This window comes from Budorcas taxicolor, chromosome 22 (assembly GCF_023091745.1).
Source record: "Budorcas taxicolor isolate Tak-1 chromosome 22, Takin1.1, whole genome shotgun sequence".
Lineage (NCBI taxonomy): Eukaryota > Metazoa > Chordata > Mammalia > Artiodactyla > Bovidae > Budorcas > Budorcas taxicolor.
Window position 1 is genome coordinate 55316861 of NC_068931.1, and position 22528 is coordinate 55339388.

The 22528-nt window shown below is 43.4% G+C and overlaps 2 protein-coding genes across 2 annotated transcripts in view; both read right to left on the bottom strand.

The window, feature by feature from the left end:
- TCF4 (transcription factor 4) overlaps window positions 1-22528 on the bottom strand; it is a 376786-nt gene that overhangs the window by 216413 nt on the left and 137845 nt on the right. The window contains exon 5 of the mRNA XM_052660570.1: window positions 20069-20101. Within this exon, the coding sequence (XP_052516530.1) occupies window positions 20069-20101 (33 nt within the window). The remainder of the gene's footprint in view (window positions 1-20068; window positions 20102-22528) is intronic.
- On the bottom strand, window positions 4831-6202 carry LOC128067535 (E3 ubiquitin-protein ligase RBX1). The gene has a single exon (XM_052660571.1). The coding sequence runs from the start codon at window positions 6188-6190 to the stop codon at window positions 5864-5866; it is 327 nt and encodes a 108-aa protein (XP_052516531.1). The 5' UTR covers window positions 6191-6202; the 3' UTR covers window positions 4831-5863.

A 22528-nucleotide genomic window follows, 5' to 3' on the forward strand; every position in this document is an offset into this window, starting at 1 on the left:
TCATTTCTTAGGCCACTATCTTCCAAAAATTCAAGGGCTCCACCACTATTTCCCTCCTGCCTCCCCCTTGAGAACTTTCGTTACTCTGATTCTGCTTGGGTTCTGTTTCTCTACATGGTTCCTAAGTGCTTTCATACTATTTTTGCTTAAATTTGTCAAAGATCGTAAACTACTTGGGTGTAAACGCTGACCTGAATTCCACAGGGGAGTCTAATTCCAGACCAGCCGTGCACTTGGCAAACCCAAGTCCTTACCAGATGCAGGCGCTGATACTCATAAAGCAACAGGTACTACACTCATCAGTCTCACTCATCCCTTATTAAAAAATGATGCTCTTTTCCCTTGACTTTTGCGACCCTTAATTGTTCTTGTAAGGTTGGTTTCTTTCTTATTATGGTTTAACATTGTGCTGAAATGTTTTTAAAAAGGTACAGCACTCATTTTCATGGTCCCTGGCTTTGGGTATCTCACATGTACTTGGAATACTTTTTGTTTTGACTGTGCTGAGTCTTCTTTATGGCGCACAGGTTTTTATCTCTTGTTGCGGCACACGCACTTAGAGGCAACAAGGCATGTGGGATCCGTGTTCCCCTACCAGGGATTGAACCCATGTCCCAACACTAGAAGATGGATTCTCAACCACTGGGCCACCAGGGAAGTTCCTACTTGGAATACTTTTGACCTGGTCACATCCATCTGCACTGTCCAGGGAAGCAGTTGGGTCTACTGCTTAGAATGCGTGCTTCAGAGCCTGGCAGAACGGTGTGCAAATCACGGTCATACCACTAACCAACTAGGATGGGGCCTTTATCTGGATCATTTCAAACTCACTATCCTTCACTTTCCTCCTTTGTAAAGTGAGGACAATAAGTACTTTTCACAAAGGGACACTGTAAGATAATATCTGTAAACAACTGCACAGAGTCTGTTGCACAGTAAGGGCACAATAATGAGCGGCTACTGTGGCCACATTAGGATACTGATGAACGTTTATGGACATTAGCAAATAAGCGTTGTGGATATTGTTGGAAAAAGGTCACGGTCATTATTTAGAATTTAGTGCTGATGGAGCATGGATTTAACTTGCTCTTATGTGTCAAGGAAGCTGCATGCTGTACCATAGGTACAAAGGCGGGACCTGAATCCGGACTGTTCTGAAAACACACGCCTTTGGTGGCATGGGCAAAGAATGAAGAAGCGTGAGATTCAATGTTTCTCCGAGTACATCCCACGGCGTGTGCTGCTGATGACAACATCTATGCGAGAACCACCACACATTTTCAACTGCGCATATTTGGGTTATGTGAAGAGGAAAAATGTATCACCTTGTTGGTTCCAAAGGTTTTTTTGCTCTTATATTTCAAGCAAGACTCCTTGTTTTATAACCTCTTCCCTCTTCACCTTTTGCTGTGCTTGTGTCCCTTATGTGCCCGGTCATCGAAGTGCACGATGCTGACAGAGTCGTTTCCTCTTCAGGAAATGTTACCCTTGAGTAGTTTTCCAGTTCTTTATAAGCCAACATTTCAAAACATTTTTCCTACCCACTTATAACTTTTATTCTAAAGGAAATAAATTAGGCTAAGACTGCCAGACTACACTAATTTTTTTCAAATACCTCTCACACATTGAACAGTTTCATTCATTCAACTGTACAGCAAATTCAAACCAGTCTTTCTTCATTCATTCTGCTTAACTTTATTTCTCTGGCTACACACTGACTTCTGGTATCTTTCTGCCTTTCTGTTAAATTTCACCAAAATAGTGTTCATCATAATAAAACTTACTTATATTTAAAACTTAATCTTGAGTGACTAGCAAATGTCCAGTTTCAATCATTATGCAGAATTTTTTTTGGTTTCCATAGTAAAAAAAAAAAAAAAAAATCAAGCAATTTTTATTTAGTGATACTGTGAAATGCTCCAAGAATCCTGGCTCTGGTAACGGGTTCTGATCAGTCCTCAAATATTCTCATCTGACATTCCAGGAAAGTCCTGTAGTCTTCAGGAACATCGAGCTGATGTACTAGAAACAGTAACCACAATGAACTTCAGGACGTGCCCTCAAGAATGGTATGCTCTCTGCTTAGCCCACTCTCCCCAAGGGGAGAGTGATCATAAATATAGATTATAAATCACCTTCAACTTTCCCTGTAAATCCTCGGAGTTAACAATATATCTCTTTGCAGTCATCAGACCAGACCTGGAGATGACTGCAAAGTTATTTTTATCAAATAGCCTTGGATTTGGCTCAATGACACTGGCAAATGCTTCCGGCCCATTCTCAAAACCACCAGCTATGCGTCTAGCCTTTGTCTCTCTCCACTTGAATAAAAGCTCCACGAGGGCAGAGGGTAGTTTCTACTTTGTTTCCAGCTGTATCGCAAGTGCCTGGCACCTATTTGCTGAAAGAATGACACATGCTGAACATGGTTTGGAAGGCCCTTCAGAAGCTGGACACACAGAAACTTTACCTCATTCCCTCCCTCTTCCATGGTCGAGAGAGAGATGTCCAACTGTCTCCCTTCTGACCTTCTGCAGGTGTCATTCCGGAGGCCGCCAACAAGCCTCCCTCTTGTTCCCACATCATTTTCTCTGCCCAAATGTCTTCTCCTGACCTGAACAGGTGAACTTGGATGTCTGCTTCCTCTAGGCTCTGCCCCTCCCTGCTAGGAGCTCCTATAGGACCCTGTATTTCTCTTGGTCTGTTTAATTCCTGGGTTTCCCACTATATGGAATAACTCCAAGCATGCCGTGTGCAAGGGTATATTTACAGTCCCAACATACGCCAAGTATTTGCCACAAAACTCATGCTCAATAAATGTGATGAGTGAATTAATGAATGACTGGAAGACTGAACACTAATAATATGAAAGAGCCATAGAAGCACCTCTCTAACCAGAGCAACTGATGCATATAAATCGGTATATATGAGACAAATCAAACAAGCTGACAAGCTAAGTAATTTAAAATCCAGTCACTCAATGTATTTGTTGACTCTTTCCATAGGTTATAGGTATTTCGGGCCTATTAACAGTGGGATATGCCTCCAAATAAAGCTTCACCAATTAAGATTCTGTGATTAGAAAAGAAGTTCACAGGTAAAGCAATGATTATTAATATCCTGAGAAATAATTTAACATGATTAATGACTTAACTACTTTATTCATTCAACTATAAGAACTTTAATTCTCTTGAAAGGTTATATTTTCAACTTGCCAAATATTCTAAACAAAGTAGGCATTAATAATTTTGATGGTGAAAGGGAATATATACTATGATATGTGTAGAAACAAATACCAAAATTCCATACATTTCTTTAACTTTGAGCCACGTATTATAAAATGTAGAAGTCTTTAACTGGCTTTCCCTCTGCATTTTAATTTTATTAAAGAAAATACACAGAATTCGACGGAAGCACAAAAGCATATGTACAGCAGTGGCTAACGTGTTAGCTGGAAGAGTCGCATAGGCACAGGCTTTGAGTCTATAGCTCTAAGCAATCAGGGGTCAGATCTTCATCCCATAGTATAACCAAAGCTCCACATGTGTATCAAAAACCCAAATCAAACAAAAACAGCTCTATCATTCTAAAAGAGATAGAAGAGACAACAAAATATCCCTGTTAGCCACCACACCATTTCAGAGATTCTGGGGGAAAAAACCAACAATAACTCATCAAACTACAGCAACTTGGGTGTGTTTCTTTTATTGGACAAGTAGCCTTAAAAAAATATTATACACCATAAGTCATACAAGATGGCAGAGATAATATTACAAAGTATAACAAAAATCACCCAAGTACTTGAGAAGAACATATTTCAACCAATTCTGAGGCTAATTTCATCACATTCTTAGCTATTTCCCTAATTGTTCTGCATAAGGCAAAGCTTCCTTCTTCAGTGTCATTTAGTCTTTGCTGTATATTATAAAAAATAATAAATGGATGTTCTTTTTGAAATATTTATAGTGCCGACTTTCTTCTAATTTGGCTTGTCTTTCCTCTAAATTAGTTAAAATCCGTTAACATTTTTCCTGCAAGGAAAATCACTGCCACTGCATATACATAATGTTTAATTGTGAATCTACATAATGAATGTCTGTCATTTAAATCATTATCACAGAGGCAAACCTTTAAGGCCCTCAGAGAAATCCTATCGATTTGAAGGACAACTAAAATTTTTAAAAAAAGGAGTTCATTTTGGCCCTTTCTGGAAGTATGCACAATTTTAACACATCAAAAATTATCCATCGTCTTTGACCTGAAAAAGTTATTAATTTAGGGCATAAAAATATCTTGATGGTAAATAGGTGCTAAGTAGGTGATGACTCACTTTCACTGAGTGAAAAAGAAATGGAAGGATTTAAAAATAAGTACTCGGTTCAAGGAAAATGAACAGTTTTGAAAATGAAAGTGACAGTTCTTTGAAGCGATGTGTAGGTCAGAGATTCCTCAACCTGGCAGGACAGCAGAGTCACCAAATGCACGTTGAAATTAGATGTTTGGAGCCCAGCCCAGACCTCCAAATACAGAACGTCTGTAGACGCAGCCCAGGCATCTATATTATGTGACTGGCCCAGATGTTCAGATGTTTGGCAAGGATGAAGATCTACAAGATACGGTCCTATTTCCTTATGGAGTTCGGGTGCCACGGGCCATTAATGGCCCCACGGTGACCCCAAGCCTAGTCCATTATTCCACAAGCTTTTCTCAAGACTGCAAGGCTTCTATCTGAGCTCCTTTGCAGCTTTGGTTCCAAAGAAGGTTATAATTTGCAAAGAAAGAAAACAGGCTTACGGTAAAACTTTTTTTTTTTTTTTTTTTTTTTTCACGTTAACATAAATATTTTTATTCAAAGTAACTAGTTTTCAAAACAAAAGTTAGAAGAGTGGCACTGTTTTACATTTTTGCAAATCTTTTATATCTGATTTAGCAGAAGACAGCTGGATTCACTGCTCTGTTTTTTCATTCAATACGTTGCTTTGGCTGAAGGAAAAAAAGAAAAATTGGCCTTGTACAGACATGCAGCCGGAAAAGGAACTTCGTGAACCTCCTGAAAGTGTTTCCATTACTCCCGCAAGTCCTCAGCACACACCTTGAGAATCACTGCAGTAAATTAACCCGCCTCTCAGTTAAAGACTAAGAGATTGAAGTAGTGTTAGAACTGGCAGTTCTGTCCACAGCCAAGGCATCTTAAACAAATTAGAAAGGGTGGTGGTGAGGAAGGGAAACCTGAATTCTCCTGTTAACTCTAAATGACACTGATTTCCAATTTGAGTTCACAGATTACTCCATCGCCAGCCAAGATGACATATTAATTTTTTTTCAAATTAACTTTTCTAAACTAAAATGAGAAAGCAACATGTCGTACACAAAGTTAACACCTGTACAGCGTTCTCACAGTTTATAAGGCCTCTTTCTGTGCCCACATGATCCTGTTTAGTCCTTGGCAGCCACTTCACGGAGGAGGAAGAGCTCAGAGCAGACAAACCACTCGCCCAAGATCATCAGCAGCAGCCAGGCTGTGGACCAGGCTTCCTCAAGACCAAGCGACGTGCTCACAGGACGATCCTGCTTTGGCTCTGATGAACAAACACCTCACTTTCAAAACCTGGCCTTCCACCCTAGAAAGGGGCGGGAGGCCCTTTACTTGTGTTCACTTTTTGCACATACACAAAAGACAGCGTCTGTTCTAGAATCCAACTGGATTTTATTTGACACAGAATACAGTATGGCTGCCGGAATAGCAAACTGAAAAGACAAAGCAGAAGAGACACAGTTCTATCTAATTTATAATTAAGTAACAGGAGGGCAAGTCATTCAGTGGATAACAAAAACAGTTGAGCTTGATGGAAGAGTTCTTTTTCTAGTGCCCATACTTTTGGAATTCCCACTCTCTGTTGTCCAACGGACACACCTGCCGTGTTTTGAGCCAGCGAGAGATGCAGTGGAAGTGGAAAGCATGGTTACAGACGCCCCATGCCACGGTGCACTCTTCAGAAGTAGCGGACGCTTGGTTGGCTTGACATTCTATGCAAAGATCCATAATGTGGTTCCTGCAGATGGCACAGTTATCAACCACAATATCCCAGGCCCAGAGGGCTACTGCATTCCACTTTTTCACTTCAAAGCGCTTCTTGCCCGCGCCGCTGTTGGTGCCGCTCGGGGTATCCACATCCATCGCTGCCGCCATTTTGGAAACACACAGTCTCTAAAACTTTTTTTTAACATAAACTTTTTTTTTGGCTGTGTTGGGTCTTTGCTGCTGCTCAGGCTTTCCTTTAGTTTCTGCAAGTGGGGTTACTCTCTATTTGTGGTGTGAGGGCTTCTTGTTGCAGGGTTTCTCTCATGGTGGAGCATGGGCTCCAGAGCGCACGGGCTCAGTAGCTGCAGCTCCTGGGCTCTAGAGCACGGGCTCAGTAGCTGCAGCTCCCGGGCTCTAGAGCACGGGCTTCAGTAGCTGCAGCTCCCGGGCTCTAGAGTGTGGGCTTCAGTAGCTGCAGCTCCCGGGCTCCAGAGCACACGGGCTCAGTAGCTGCAGCTCCTGGGCTCTAGAGTGTGGGCTTCAGTAGCTGCAGCTCCCGGGCTCCAGAGCACACGGGCTCAGTAGCTGCAGCTCCTGGGCTCTAGAGTGTAGGCTTCAGTAGCTGCAGCTCCTGGGCTCTAGAGCGTGGGCTCAGTAGTTGTGGCTCATGGGCTTAGCTACTCTGCGTCATGTGGGATCTTCCTGGATCAGGGACTGAACCTGTGTCTCCAGCTCTGGCAGGCAGACACATTATCACTGAGCCACCAGGGAAGCCCAAGATATACTTTTGTATCAGGTACACAAGGACATGAAGAAACAGTAGGATAAAATAATATTCAATGTAAATATAGGCCAAGAGGTACCGAAGCTTCTTTCTGGCATTCTCTGCCCTGCTCTTGCTTCGACTCTCTCATTAGGAATAGAGTACTTGCAGGCAGGGTTGGCTTGCTATGCATACCGTTGTTGCGTGCATGTCAGTCACCCGCTCAGCAAGACGGCAGATTCACCCAATGCTAACATCCCCAGAGAATGCGCTGTTCCCAGGGAAAGAACCAACTAAATCGAACTGGCTCTATCTAAAAGATGAACATACACCAAAAGAAACGCACCCCACTCCAGCACTCTTGCCTGGAAAATCCCATGGATGGAGGAGCCTCGTGGGCCGCAGTCCATGGGGTCGCTAAGAGTTGGACACAACTGACCGACTTCACTTTCACTTTTCACTTTCATGCATTGGAGAAGGAAATGGCAACCCACTCCAGTGTTCTTGCCTGGAGAATCCCAGGGACGGGGGAGGCTCATGGGCTGCCGTCTATGGGGTCGCACAGAGTCGGACACGACTGAAGTGACTTAGCAGCAGCAGTAGCAGCAGCAGCTGAGTGAGTTCAGGGATGAACTCAAGTCTACCAGCTTTTAGAGACACTCAAATTACACATGAGAATCAAGAGCTCAGAGAAGCTGTTCAAACCAACGTCCACTACCCACAGTCCTGATTGAAAGGGTGGCATGCGAGATGACTTCTACCTGGAAGATTTTGGCCATGGGAACAAGGACCTGTAGGACAAAGCTGTACAGTAGATGAAAGTTTCTTTGTCGCTCTCCCACAGGCTCAGAAACCACGTCTCTGAAACATCTCTCCTATCCCGTTCTTAGGTAGCCACTAAAGCAGTACCAAAAGGTGGGAATAAATGACGACAGCGAAGCCCTCCTCACCACAGTACTTGCTGAATGAGTGGCTTCAAGTACTCTGAACACGAAGAAAGAAAGATAAATTCTGGGAAGGAAAATGGGAAGGTCTTGACTTATGAAGGCAAAGAGCAAGGAAAGAGGTGGTCCAGGGGGACGACTGTCAGCGGGGATGGGAAGTGAGTACAGGTAAGGGCGAAATGCAGAAGCAGGGGAAAATGGAGAAAGGGGGAAAAAGTACATTTGAAAGTACAGCCTCTCACCTGCCCACGGCAAAAACATTCTGAATCCCAAAACAGCAGGGGAGGTCAAGGATTCCTAATTTGTGCTCAGGCTGCTGGCAGGGAGCCAAACCAGAGTTTGGTTTGGAGCGCCAGGGAGATGAGTGAGCTTTGGGAAAGATCCACCTCTGAGATCTAGGAAAGGAAGTGGGTGCCCGCACTGGGGACAAACCGGCACGGCCATCAGACTGGCCAAGAGAGAGGCTGTTCTTCTTCAGACATTCTCCATCAAGAGTCCAGTCAACAGGAAGACCAGGAATGACAGCAACGTGAAATCAAGAACCTTTCTTTACCTTTCCACTTCATAGGAGTGTGAATGCACTGACTTCAAAGACCCTAAGAGCATGTCTGTCTTTTTCAGTACCGTGTTCCAGGAGCTATCACTGCCTGGTACTAAGGAGTATCCAATAAACCCTGGCCCAGAGAATTCTCTAGAGACAATAATAAGGTTCAATAAACACTTAACAAACACTTTAATATTAAAAACAGGGCAAAGCAGGGTAACTAAAAAAAAACAACAACAACAACAACCGAGGACTTAAGGGACGAAAAAGATGTCTTGGTTATTCCAAGACTTAAGATAAATTTTGTACAGCCAACTAGCTTATTTCCTTGAAGGGTAAATTTCAAAGGGGCTAGTCTAATGGATTAACTGGGTAATACAAACCTTCAAAATTACCTCCAACCATTCCAAGAGACAGAGTTAATCAGCTTCTTCTCCATTCTATAACTTTTTCTAGATTTTGAGGTGACTGCCACTAAGCTTTAAGGGTTTTATTAGTTTCCCTTCTCAACCCTTGATCACCGGTTTTGGCAGGATCCTGCTTTTTTTTGTTTTTCTTCATTCTCCCCTGGGAAATTTATGTCTGTTTCTGGCATCTGTCCCCCATCTTCCTTTGTGAACAGTGAGGTGAAAAATTCATTTATTTTTTAGCAGTGTCTCCACTGCCTGTCAATAAATTACCCTTTCTATCTCTTCGAGGCTTGACAAACCACTTTTCAGACCTCCTGTTCTGTGGGCGCTCTCAGAAGTAACTCATTATTATTTATCATCATCTCATAGGTAATCTCTCTTCCTTTTTCCACTCTTAATTTGGGAATATTTTTTTATATTCTTAACATCTTCCTGTAATCATGGCAGCCTCCTTCTCTGCAACACTCAATGTCATCTCTGCCTCTTTCTTAATAAATAATTGCTTTGTGCTCTTTAGTTTCTGATCCTGTTAGCCTGATAGTAGGAATATTATTAGAGTGTCTTTATTTTTACATAGTATTAACTCTGGAGCATCTACTTACCGAATCGTACCTCTGAATATGCATGCCTTTTCCCATTCTTTCTTTCACTACTTACCACCCTCTTTTTCTCATTCTGCTTTTATAGCATCTAAAGTTCAAGGCTGACTGTTAAACTGTGTTTCAAGGGACAAAAAGGCTACAGTTCTGCCTACACACCTCCTGCGTATTTCAGTGTTTAAGTCAACGGTTCAGATAATATTTGCTGTGAAAAACATCGTCTGATGACCAAATCTAGCGCAACAATCCATTACGTCCAAACCACTCCTTCTGTCACAAATCTGCATCACACCACATGACGCTTCCTCACTTTTTCTTTCTCTTCTCTAGTTTGACCACGGGTTTGCTGAAGCCTCGGCAGGATTATCATCATGCTCTGAAAATACTCTTTAATTCTACACTTCCAATCACACCCTTTGTTTCACATAAAACTTAATCAAGAGGAGTTTCATGTAAGTTCCCACTTGTACATAATGATAAACAGCTTAAGCTACATCTAGTACATACCCCACCACAATTTTTCTTTCTATACCATATCGAGATAAATCGCATTTTATCCACCTCGTTATTTTTCATCATGTCCATATTCTAGTGGTCCTTGCCACCTAATAGGCACAATTTAACTCCTTTTCCACTGCAATTTTCGTAACCTTTAATTATCAGCCAGTATTAGCTTGTACCTGTAATTTCAAGTGACATCTAGTTCTTCTAAACTAAAAAATTACTCAAAGAATACCAGGAAATCCCTGATTTGCTTAGCATATCCATCTAAATGGAATAAACTTCAAGCGATATGTGTATTAAAAATCATTTCTCAAATATAAACTATGCAAAAGAAAACAGTCTGAGCTACCTGGAGATGCCAGCTGACCAATATAGTAAAACTGCAAAATAGAAAGATTTTTGCCCCTCCAACATGGAACAGATTGAGGGAGCCAAAGAAAAACACTGAGTAATGTAGCCGCCAAACAGTCGAAACTCTTCAGCAAGCTACAACATAGTTACATAGTTTGAACTTCAATGCTCCCCTTTAATTTAAAATATGTGTGTGTGTGTGTGTGTGTGTGTGTGTGTATAGTCATACCCATTTTAAATAAGTAGAAATCTGCACAAATATAAAGTGACTTTCCTAGGTTCACTAAGAAAGCATGCTGAACCAGTCTAATTGGTAATGTTTTTAAGCACCACATTTAACTGGATTTTCTTATAGCACTAATGTTCCTGCACTGACACAACTTAGCAGGCAATGTATTTACAAACTATAACAGCCTGAAAAGAATTAACAATGAACAATGTGCAAAACAGTCAATTACAGACTTAAACTTTAAACAAGCACTTACAATGAAAATTTAAAAAAAATACTATCTCGGCTATTGGGTCATTTTCCAGGCTACTAACTGCTAAACCATGTGCAGAACGTGCTTCCAATTTAACCATCCAGATTTTCTAAAAAGGCAGATAGCTCTGCTCTGCAGGCAGAATCAAGTTGGTCTTCAATTTGATTTTTAAAACAAGGCAGTTGTACAGAAAACCAATAACCTTTTTGCTCCAGATAATTTGAAGAAGAAAGAAAAGGGGAAGTAGGTTTTATTTTAAAGACCTTAATTTGTCTGTCTATGAAAGCGAAAAATATAACCTTACTTTGGTTTAGAAAAGAGTAGTAGCTGAATAAATTCTATAGCCCCATCAGCTTCTGAGAAGAAATAGCTCCAAGTCTTGACTCTTTTGAAACACAGCATTGGCAATGGTTGCCAAAGCATAAATACTACACAGGAGGTCAAGATGACTTTTAAAAGTGACAGAGAAAATGTGAGTGTTTCCTAGCTAATAGAAGAACCTCTCAGGTTGTACAAGTAATCAGACACAATGAAAGCTCAAAGTTTCACTCTCAAAATGGCCAGACTTCCAGTGGTGTGTGTGTGCGCTAAGTTGCTTCAGTCGTGTCCAACTCTTGGCGATCCTATGGACTGTAGCCAGCTAGGTTCCTCTGTCTATGGGATTCTCCAGGCAAGAATACTGGAGTGCGTTGCCCTGCCCTCCTGCAGGGGAACTTCCCGGCCCAGGGATCAAACCTGTGTCTGTTACATCCCCTGCTACACTGGCAGCTGGGTTCTTTACCCCTAACACCACCAGGGAAGCCCCTTCCAATGGCACTAGATGAAAATCCACACACAAGGAAGTGACCAAAACAGAAGCCAGGTACACGGAAGGACTTTGAGGTCTTAAAGCTAAAGAAGTCCTACACACTGGTGTGATGAACCAAGATGGGTTGACTTTTGGTGATGAAACATTCATACTTCTCATAGACGTGACCAAAAGGAAGCCAAAGCATGGTTCATCCACAAAGACGTCCACAAGTGCAAACAGTGTACTAATGTCCCTGAAGACTTGTCACCATTACGACATTTATTATGAAATCAAGTCAGGTTGAGCTAACCTGACCTAGGGTCAGGTCAACCTGGACCTTGCATACAGTTCCACTGCTCATTTATAAAACAAATTGCTGGATGCTACTCCAAAATCACTGCAGATGGTGTTGCAGCCATGAAATTAAAAGACACTTACTCCTTGGAAGGAAAGTTATAACCAAACTAAACAGCATATTAAAAAGCAGAGACATTACTTTGTCAACAAAGGTCCATCTAGTCAAAGCTATGGTTTTCCAGTAGTCATGTATGGATGTAAGAGTTGGACTATAAAGAAAGCTGAGCACAAAAGAATGGATGCTTTTGAACTGTGGTGTTGGAGAAGATTCTTGGGTGTCCTTTGGACTGCAAGGAGATCGAACCAATCCATTCTGAAGGAGATCAGTCCTGGGTGTTCACTGGAAGGACTGATACTGAAGCTGAAACTCCAAAATTTTGGCCTCATGATGCAAAGAACTGACTCATTTTAAAAGACCCTGATGCTGGGAAAGATTGAGGGCAGGAGGAGAAGGGGATGACAGAGGATGAGATGGTTGGATGGCATCACTGACTGAATGGACATGGGTTTGGGTAAACTCCAGGAGTTGGTGATGGACAGGGAGGCCTGGCATGCTGTGGTTCAAGGGCTTGCAAAAAGTTGGACACGATTGAGCAACTGAACTGAACTGAACTGAATCCATCCCCTCTCTCTGAGTATATCCAGCTATCAGATTATTATCCTGCAGTAGGATTCTGTTCTTCAGCACCCTGGGAGTGCACATAGGGCTCTCCAGGGATCTTGTTTGTCACAGGAACTGTTTCTGAAAAGTTGTCATGAGTCTAATTTTCATAGTCTCAATTTAAAGGCCTCCTCTGGAAAACTCCCTGTAAAGGAAATAATACCTCTCAATTTATCTTCATTGTTAACCCAAATATTCATTTAACCTTCTGCATCTGCCATCAACATTTAGCTCATCTTGTCATTTTTCATCTTAATACCAGATGTAGGTGATAGACGCTTAGGACTTCTGTTCAGGGAATCTTAAGATTTTTGTTATTTGTTAGCCCAATAAGGTAGCCAGTTAATAATGATTAGCTGACTGCAACTTTATATCCTATTTATCACCTGGTGAATTTGGTAGATCCCACAACTGAAGAACTGCATTTGCTTCTTCCAGCAGTCACAGAACTATTTGTCTTAAGCCTTCTCTCCAGAGGGCAGAATATTGACAGTAAAGACAAGGATCCACAATTACAGAAATGGCTCTCATTAATTATCTCCAACACATAAGTGAGGGAACTCAGTGGAAGATTAGGTAGAGTGAGGATTAAGCCCAAGAGTGAACGCTGCTTCACATCACACAATCCAGGCTCTTGGCTGGAGAGAGTGAAAATGTGGGCGGATGGGACACTGGTAGACCAAAACCAACAAGAATCTAATGAGTGAGGATTAATACAAAGTCCCATTCTACACAAGGAGGTAGAAAACCTGTTGTAAAGCAATTGATGTTAAAAATATTTCGTAATTTGAGTGGACTGGGAGCTCGATTTCCAATCAATGCCAAAACATGAGTGTGTAAGTGAAAGCTCAGGCTGCAGTAACACGAGAAATGAAATCAGACTCGCTGCTGACGAACCTAGACTGGGAATACTGAGCAAAGTGCTGGAAAGGGGGAAAGAGACCAAGTGAAACACACACAGAGGACAGCGACCAAGAATACAAGGTGTGGTTAGACCAGGCTCTGTCATAATGCTACCTGTTTCCCAGTGACACTCTGGGAGGAAGCAAGACTTATCATCATGGGAAACGTGGGGAAACAGAGAAAAGACATAATCCCAGGGAGCTTCAGAAGAGAAAACTAGTATTCCAGGCTGACAGCTACAAAACTGAGAACTTTCTGAGAGTCACAGCTGTCACAGTGCAATGAACTGCCGCTGTCAGGAGTGGCTTCCCCAACGCAAGGAGCACTGAGCGCTGAGGCAGCGGAAGGAGCGCCTGCTGGGGTCCATCCATTTATGCACTACTCAGCCTGTCACTGTGCCAACAGCTTTCCTAGGGCTTCATCTAGAAAGATTCCTACATTGCGAAGGAAGCTGATGTAAATCTGAAAGCACACAAGGAAAGCTTTAAGTTCCACACCACTTCTAAGAATCTATGTCTTCCCAAATGGTGGATAAATGAATGTTCTGAAACAAGGTTCAATCCAACCTGTCTTCATGGAAGAAAGGAAGAGGAAAGGGAGGGAGAGAAGGAAGGAAGGGAGGGAGGGAGAAAGGAAGAAGAGGAGGGAGAGAGGATGGGAGGGAAGAAGAAACAAAGAATTTATGAACCATGTGTTAGAGATGAGTGATTAAATATAACACTAAAATGACTGTGTGATCAAATCAAGAATGACCCAGTTTTCTTAAAGATATCCAGTTTTAGGGGACCTACAAGGCTATGGTTTTTCCAGTGGTCATGCATGGATGTGAGAGTTGGACTGTGAAGAAGGCTGAGCGCCGAAGAATCGATGCATTTGAACTGTGGTGTTGGAGAAGACTCTTGAGAGGCCCTTGGACTGCAAGGAGATCCAACCAGTCCATTCTGAAGGAGATCAGCCCTGGGGTTTCTTTGGAAGGAATGATGCTAAAGCTGAAGCTCCAGTACTTTGGGCACCTCATGCGAAGAGGTGACTCATTGGAAAAGACTCTGATGCTGGGAGGGACTGGGGGCAGGAGGAGAAGGGGACGACCCGGGATGAGATGGCTGGATGGCATCACGGACTCGATGGACGTGAGTCTGAGTGAACTCCGGGAGGTGGTGATGGACAGGGAGGCCTGGCGTGCTGCAGTTCATGGGGTCGCAAGGAGTCGGACACGACTGAGCGACTGAACTGAACTGAACTTAAAGATGAGGTGGATGCATTGTCCCCTTCAACTTAAGTTCTCTAGAAAGCAAAATGATTAATAAGAAAATAGGTTCCCTTTCCCCTCTCTCTGGTAATGGATCCCTTCCCATGACTTCAACTACCAAATATGGAAAACTGTAGGCCAAATCGGTGATCCCCACCCAGAACCACAAGTCAGTTCACCCACAGATATCTCAAAAATTCATTACCTCCCAAACTGAACTTACCATCTTAATCCCCAATAACCTACTTCTCCTCTCATAATCCACATCTCAATGAATGATACCACCATCCCCCAGCTGCCCCAAGCCAGACATCAAGCCAAGGATGACTCCTCCCTTATCCATCAGTTACCAAGTCCAGCCATTTCCTTCCATTTAATATTGCTCAAATTCATATCCTCCTCTTCATCCCCACTGTTCCTGATTCAGTCCATTTTCTCATTTCCTCCTGGAATTGCTTTAATCACCTCCTGAGTAATCTCCCTGTCTGTCCTGTTGCTTCCTATTCACACTGTGACTAGGTGATTATCCAAAACCATAAATCAATCAGTTATTCCACTATTGAAAAGCAACCCTTGAATAGTTCACTACATGTTTCAATGATAATCCAGGTTCCTTCCCTTACCATTCAAAACAGACCCTTCTTTTTGTTTTGAAGTGAGGATTCTAACCCAGTTTCCCTGGCATTGCTTCCTCTGTGGACCTTATGGAATTATGTCTCAGTCTTCGGAAGCCTCTTCATTCCAGTTTTCCCACGACATCCTCTAGCTCCTACAAGCCTGCCTTTCTCTCACCTGACAATTTCCTTTATGCCTGGATGGTTCCGACTCATCCAAGATGGCCCTATCAGCTCAGGCATTATTACTTATAATACAATAAAATTCATACTGATTCATCCAATGACCATGCCCAATGCCCTTCTCTCTCGCCTGCCTGAATCCCAGTGCCAACTAACAGTGTAAAAGTTCACTTTCCCAGCTTCTCTTGCAGCTATGAGTAAATGTGTATTAGAGATTTGAACAATAAGTTGTTAGCAAAATCTTGCTAAAGACCACGTGTTTCTGGGGATGCTTTCCCCCTCCTCCTGAAGGAATGAGATACAATTAGGTATGGATGCTACTCTAATCTCTGCCTCTCCAATTTCCTATTGTGAACTCTGACATGGTGTCTGGGGCTTAGCAGACATCTTGTGAGAAATGCAAGATGAGAGAAAAAGATGAAGGATTAAAATGAGCGTGTTGAGGAGGGCAGAAAGGAAAGATGCCGACACTGATGTTGCTGAATCCACACAGGCAACTCCTACCTCCAGACATCCCCTTAAGTGATGGAAAAAGTCATCTTTGTTTGACTAACCTACTATTAACAGGTATTCCATTAGTTGCAGCTGAACACACGCTTAACTGCTATTGCACCTCAGGGAATTCTGGCCATGTTCTCTACAAGGGAGGCAGTGCAGGGTGGTTCAGAACAAGGGCTTTAGAGCTCGGCAGATAAAAGCTTTGAATCTGGGCTCTGCCACTTAATGCACAACACAGGGTAGGTACTTGTATCTCCCTGACCCTCAACTGCACCACCCCCTCAAAAAAGGCAATGACAATGCCTAAGAAAGAAACAAGATTATAAATGTAAATTATAGGTGGATGCCTGGTATATGGTAAGCAACAGAACATCTCAGCAATTATTACGAGGTAGCTGATGTTTGGTATCCCAAATATATAATCCAACAGCACATACTGAATAGCTCCCTAATTCTGTGACCTGACACCCATCTGAATCCTTACTTAGATTGTGGGCCACGCTGAAAGCAAGAAAGTAGCATGTCACTCTCAGGTAGCTTACAGGAGTCTGCAGGACACAGATTTTCCACACGTGCTTTTTCGATGAATAAATGAATGAATGAACCGAAGGCTAATTTGAGTGCTGCAGTTTATCATGCCACTGGCTTTGAGTATAAATAAAATCTATATGGATGGTTAAAAAGATGCATACATTGAGGACCATATGATTGCAGACATACTGATAACACATGGATATTATTTATCAAGAAGATGATCAACTTTTAAAGCAGTAAGATATTCTGCTTTGCTTTCACGAATATATGACTTGCCCTTTCCCTCCCTGCTGTAAGGGAGAACTTCTTCTCCATCTAAAAATCCAGAGAGCTAAGATATGAGGTGTCAAAACCACTTGTGACACAACCAAGCCAAAAACAGAACGTGGGATCGAAGCTTTATCTTCTCTGCTCCATCCAACTTAGCCTCCAGAAAAAGCACTCTCTCTGAATATTTACTTGTCAGGAAATTATAAAATGAACAGCCCTCATTGTTTTGCAGAGGGGATGATGACAGGGTGAGAGTGGGGAGCTTCTCCGGCAAATCAACAGTCTCCAAATAGAGGGCTTTCCTGATGGCTCACTGGGTGAAGACTCCACCTGCAACGCAGCAGACACAGGCGACGCGGGTTTGATCCCTGGGTTGGGAAGATCCCCTGGCAAAGGGAATGGCAACCCACTCCAGTATCCTTGCCTGGAGAATCTCATGGACGGAGGAGCCTGGCAGGCTCCTGTTCAAAGAGTCACAAAGTGTCGGACACATAGCTTCTCTGGCAAATCAACAGTCCCCAAATATTAGAATGAGCCCAAACATGTTTTCTAAACCGTGTTTTGTCATCTGTAGTCAAACACACATAAAACTGTACAGGAATGCTATTTAAATGTGACCACTGAACTAGGTTGCCTAATCACAATGACCTTGGAAAATCGCCCTTGATATAAAAACCAGCCCTCCCTTAACTAAGATCTTTGCATGCACTGGGGGCACTTTCTTTTTTCCCTAGGGAGGAATACTCCCTCTTAGTAAGGAAAGGTGATCCACTCTGATAAAACTTTAACAGGTGCTGAAATTTATATATTATATTACAGCCTTACAAGCCTACACTAATTATTAATTATCCACCTAAGTGTACACTGCTTTACACATCCTGCCCCTTAACTAGAGCACTCAGAAAAGCCATTGTACTTTGCCTGATTAACGGACCATATCTTGAACAGCTAAATGGCCTAGCAAATGCAAAGATTTTCCCATACGTATACTTTACAGTGTTGATGTGGATCCACTGCCTATGCAAACCAACTGTGTTTCCACAGCCACATCCGATCTTGAGGAAAGTGGGTAACTGAGGGAGGGCTAGAAATGGACAATCTCAGCAAATTAGAGCCGACTGATGAAGCAGCTTCCTTAGCGTTTGCAAAGAGCACCAGTCTGCGTTTAGAATTGTAGGGGTGCTGGGTTCTCTCATTCTGCTCTGCGAACATTTTCGAGAAGTCACATCGAGGCTGCTTTTTATGCTAGAGCAGGTGTGAACTCAATTCCACCCTTAAACTAGTATCAGCTCAGCTGAGAGAACAGCCGTAAATTTTTATTTCAGAACTAAATGAAACTCATGAGGGTATGGGGCAAAATCTCATTAACTATTAAAATGCCTTTAGAAGACTCTGAGCAAGGCTGCTTTCTTTTTATTTTCATTTTGGTGTTCAAGCGATACCAGTTCAGTTCAGCTGCTCAGTCGTGTCCGACTCTGCAGCCCCATGGACTGCAGCACACCAGGCTTCCCTGTCCATCACCAACTCCCAGAGCTATACAAGACTTTAAAAGTAGACATATTTAGAACCACCTTCTCCTTGAGCTAACAAAAAAATTCAGAGTTCTTCCCCCCAGAATACATCTCCATGTTAAAGAAAAGGAAAAGGAGGTTAAAGGAAAAGTGCTATGCTCAGTCGCTTCAGTCTTATCTGACTCTTTGAGACCCCATGGACTGCAGCCCGTGAGGCTCCTCTGTCCATGGGATACTCCAAGCAAGAACACTGAAGGGGGTTACCATGGCCCCCTGCAGGGGATGTTGCTGACCCACGGATCAAACCTGGGTCTCCTGTGTCTCCTGCAGTGCAGGCAGCTTCTCTACCGCTGAGCCATCTGGGAAGCCCGAAAAGGAAGAGTAGGGGATCACCAAAAGATGGTCCAGCAAACTCCCGTTCCGTAAGTCAGCTTTCCCCCTGACTAGTAAGTAGGATGGGCTTCCCAGGTGGCGCAGCGGCAAAACGTCCACTTGCCATATGCAGGAGACACACGTTCAGTCCTGCGGGTGGGAAGAGCCCCGGAGAAGGAGACGGCACCCGCTCCAGCATTCCTGCCTGGAGAATCCCGCGCACAGAGGAGCCTGGCGGCTACAGTCCCTGGGGTCGCAGAGTCAGACACAACTGAACAACTAAAACAAGGATGCCCACGGCTACTTAAGCAGTCCGCCAAGATAGTTACAATACTTATGCTCATTGCATTTCAACTTCCAAATAACATTTTCAAGACCATTAATAAATAAGAAAAAGGGAAACTATGCAATGAGAGAAAATAAAAACACACACAATATAAAGTATGAATCCTGTCCTGTCAATCCAAGGCGTCAGGATCCCCCAAATCTGAATATTAGGCTCATTTACAAATACCCTGAAAGTTTCGAAGGAGACAAGGTCACCAATAAATTTTCCTCCACGATTTGGCACTGTCCAATTAAGTACCATCAGATACACATAAAGAGTTTATGCTTACATCCCAAGCAATCAGATTTGGCTACTGAATTTTTAAAAGCATGGCTTCGTCTGAATGGCCCAAGTGAGGAAGAGGCAGGAGCAATTAGTAAGCCAATAATTTCAGAGACTCAGGCAGCCATGCTGATACTTCAAGGCTAGAAAATCATACTTTGCGTTCAGAATGCTCTAAAATTAGCTTTTTATGTGTCCCTTTCTCTCTAATCCTTCTTTCCTTTTGTCTCCGTCTTCTCCACCAAATGTTATCAGATATTACACAGTTTCTATTTTCATTCAGCTTTTAATATGGCCCATGAGGGGGTGGCATTTAATTAATCACTTCCACATTCTGCCAAAACCCACTACGTGAGTCTCAAGTCTGCGTATTACTTTCGCCAAGCTGGTCAGACCCAATGAGCAGAAAAAGAGCCTAGAGAAAATAAAAGGAGGTGGCATGATCACTCATAGCCACTGAATTTAAGGGCCAGGTATTTTTCCCATTTCTTCACTGAAAGCCAGAGCAATGACTTAGCTGAGAAATTCCATCAGAGCACTAAAGGTGATGCAACATCACACAACGGAGAGTGGCAAGTTGGGAGTCAACCCAGTGCCCAGCTAGACACAAGCCTTGGTCAGCCCACCATCCTCCACTGTCCCCATATTCAGGCTGCAGAGAGATTTTCAAAGCTGTAAGAAAGCTTTCCATGCTTTATTTTCAACATCAACAATGTAACCTGCTCTATTTTACACCAATTTAAAGCAAAACTCCCATACAGTTTTTCCTATTAATAAACATGTGCAAGGAACTGGGGAGTGATGAATACACAATCGTCAAGAAGATGAGAAATGTCTGGGTTGTATCTATTAGGTAGCTGGGGATACATTTAATTCAGTCCCATCTATGCTTCATACCTTTTGCCACTGTTGGTCCCTGGGCTTGATATTCTGCAAGAAGAAATAAAATAAGATCCCCTGAGTATCTCTTTCTGCTAAAAATTCATACATACTTCCTTAGGAAGATTCAGAATGCCTGGGGAGTGACGGGAATGAGAGAATGATGGCATACACACAGCCAACAGTCTCTGCCAAGCTTCTCTGGAGAAGAATGAACCGAATCGGAAGACTATCTCCAACACAATCCCCAGAACCTAGAAGGCGCATGTAATAGCATTTCCTTGATGAAAAATGTCCTACCCAGTGGTTACTCCAAATGCAGGTGACCTACAACGCAGGGGAAGAAATCTCACCTTGTCAGCATCTTTACCCAAAATCCACAACAAGGTGCTTTCCACCTTATGCAACAATGCAACTTGAGAACATTTGAGCTGGAGAGAAAAATGGCTGGAGGTAAATATTTCCTCCAGGCGTGTTATCTGAATTCAACGAAATTGTCCCCAAAGAGGTGCTTATTTTATAGGATTACTGGTTTTTGTGGAATGGCTGGGAAAAAAAAAATCTTTATTTTGGTCTTGCTGTCTTCAGAACTGAACATGCAATACTATGTCCACCCGTCCTTGCCCTTGGTTCCAATCTCATTAGAAAGTAAAGGTGTTTTCAAACTGCCATCACCCAAGACCCAAGGTCTATAGAATTTTCAATTAATTGAAGACATTAAGTGACCTTCCCTGGTGGCTCAGAGGGTAAAGAGTCTGCCTGCAGTGTGGAAGACCCGGGTTCAATCCCTGGGTCGGGAAGATCTCCTGGAGAAGGAAATGGCAACTCACTCCAGTATCCTTGCCTGGAAACTTCCATGGACGGAGGAGCCTGGCAGGCTTACAGTCCACGGGGTCGCAAAGAGTTGGACACAACTGAGTGACTTCATTTGATCCTTGAAGGACATCAAGTGACAGAGCACCAATACGCAGTTGTGCGATGGTCTAAGATAACAGCAGAGTAGTTGCTGCAAAGCATATCATGTCACTGTGTGGCTCACAATGATGCTGGGCTAAGTGTTGACCATCCTGGCCTTAGAAACGTGAAAGTTAGGGATGATAAGAAATTCAGGCGAAGTCCCATCATCAGGAAGGGGAACAGCCAGGATGAAGACTGCAGCGCCCCCGAGCCCAGCCCACTATTCCACGAGGACCCTAAAGACGGCAGCGCTTCCAATGGAGCTCCTCTGCAGCTTTGGTCCTAATGAAGGTGATCACGTGAACAAAGGAAATAGGCTATGGTAATCTTTTTAACAAAACCCCTTTCCCTGTTTTGGCTGGGCTGGGTCTTCGTTGCGATGCGGGCCTTTCTCTAGTTGCAGCAAGCAGAGGCTCCTCTCTAGTCGCGGTGCACGGGCTTCTCATTGAGGTGGCTTCTTTTGTTGCTGGGCTCAGGATCTCGGGCACGAGGGTTTCCGTAGCTGTGGCTCCTGGGCTCCAGAGCGCAGGCTCAGGAGCTGTGGTGCACGGGCTTGGTGGCTCCACAGCACGTGGGATCGTCCTGGATCAGGGGCTGAACCCACGTCTCCTGCATTGGCAGGTGGATTCTTTACCACTGAGCCAACAGGGAAGCTCTAAGGCTTACAGTATTTTTTTTTTAATGAAGGTCAATAGCGCACTTAAGGTAGGCACTCAACTTTCAAGGACATGAGGTTAAAAGCCTGAAATTACTGCTGTTTCTCCTGGAGCTGAGGGGTGATGAGAGCTTTGCCAGGTGTCTGATCTTCCACCCAAGGAACCAGTCAAGGTGTCCACTATTGGCTACTGCTGTCCCAGGCCTATTTTCAGTGGCAAGCTTAGGCAAAACTCAAAGTAATGCTTTTCCAGTGAAACACTTGAGAGAAAAACTTTGTGCTAAAGGAAAACAGCCCTGTTTATTCCACATCCTGCTTTCCTTTCATGATGGACGGTCTTTCCCCTGCCCGTGTTCTCATTAGCCTGATTCCCACCATGACTGTGATCAGCGGAGGTGGGAAACTTTTGGTTAAAAGTTGGATCCAGCTCTCACCACAATTTCATGCAGTCTTGGCCCACTGGCCAAGATTAAATGTCTTTTGGCTGCTCCTAATTCTCCATATTAAAGATCAACAAATACAACTATGTAATATTAAAAAAAAAAAAAGAAGAAAACGGTTCTTTGCCCTCGGGGGCAGGATCCTGTGTGAGAGCTTCATGGCAACCCGGCAGGTGGCTGGAAGGAAGTTCCCGGGAGCCTGTTTGGCAGTGACCCAGAAGAACAATCTCTGTCACTTATAGTGACATGTCCCGGGACCTTGACGCTCCAGGATGCCAAGCCCACTCTGAGTGGCTACTGCAGGGGACTGTGGGAATGGGCACTGAGCTTGGGCTCTGCCAGAGACCACCAAGAGGATTGCAGGGAAGACTGCAGGGTGCAGCCATAGGCGGCTGGCTGCATGAGCAGGCAGCTCTGGGCAGCCTG

Coding starts and splice junctions, on each gene's coding strand:
- LOC128067535 (XM_052660571.1), bottom strand. CDS start 6,190: ATGGCGGCAGCGATGGATGTGGATACCCCGAGCGGCACCAACAGCGGC.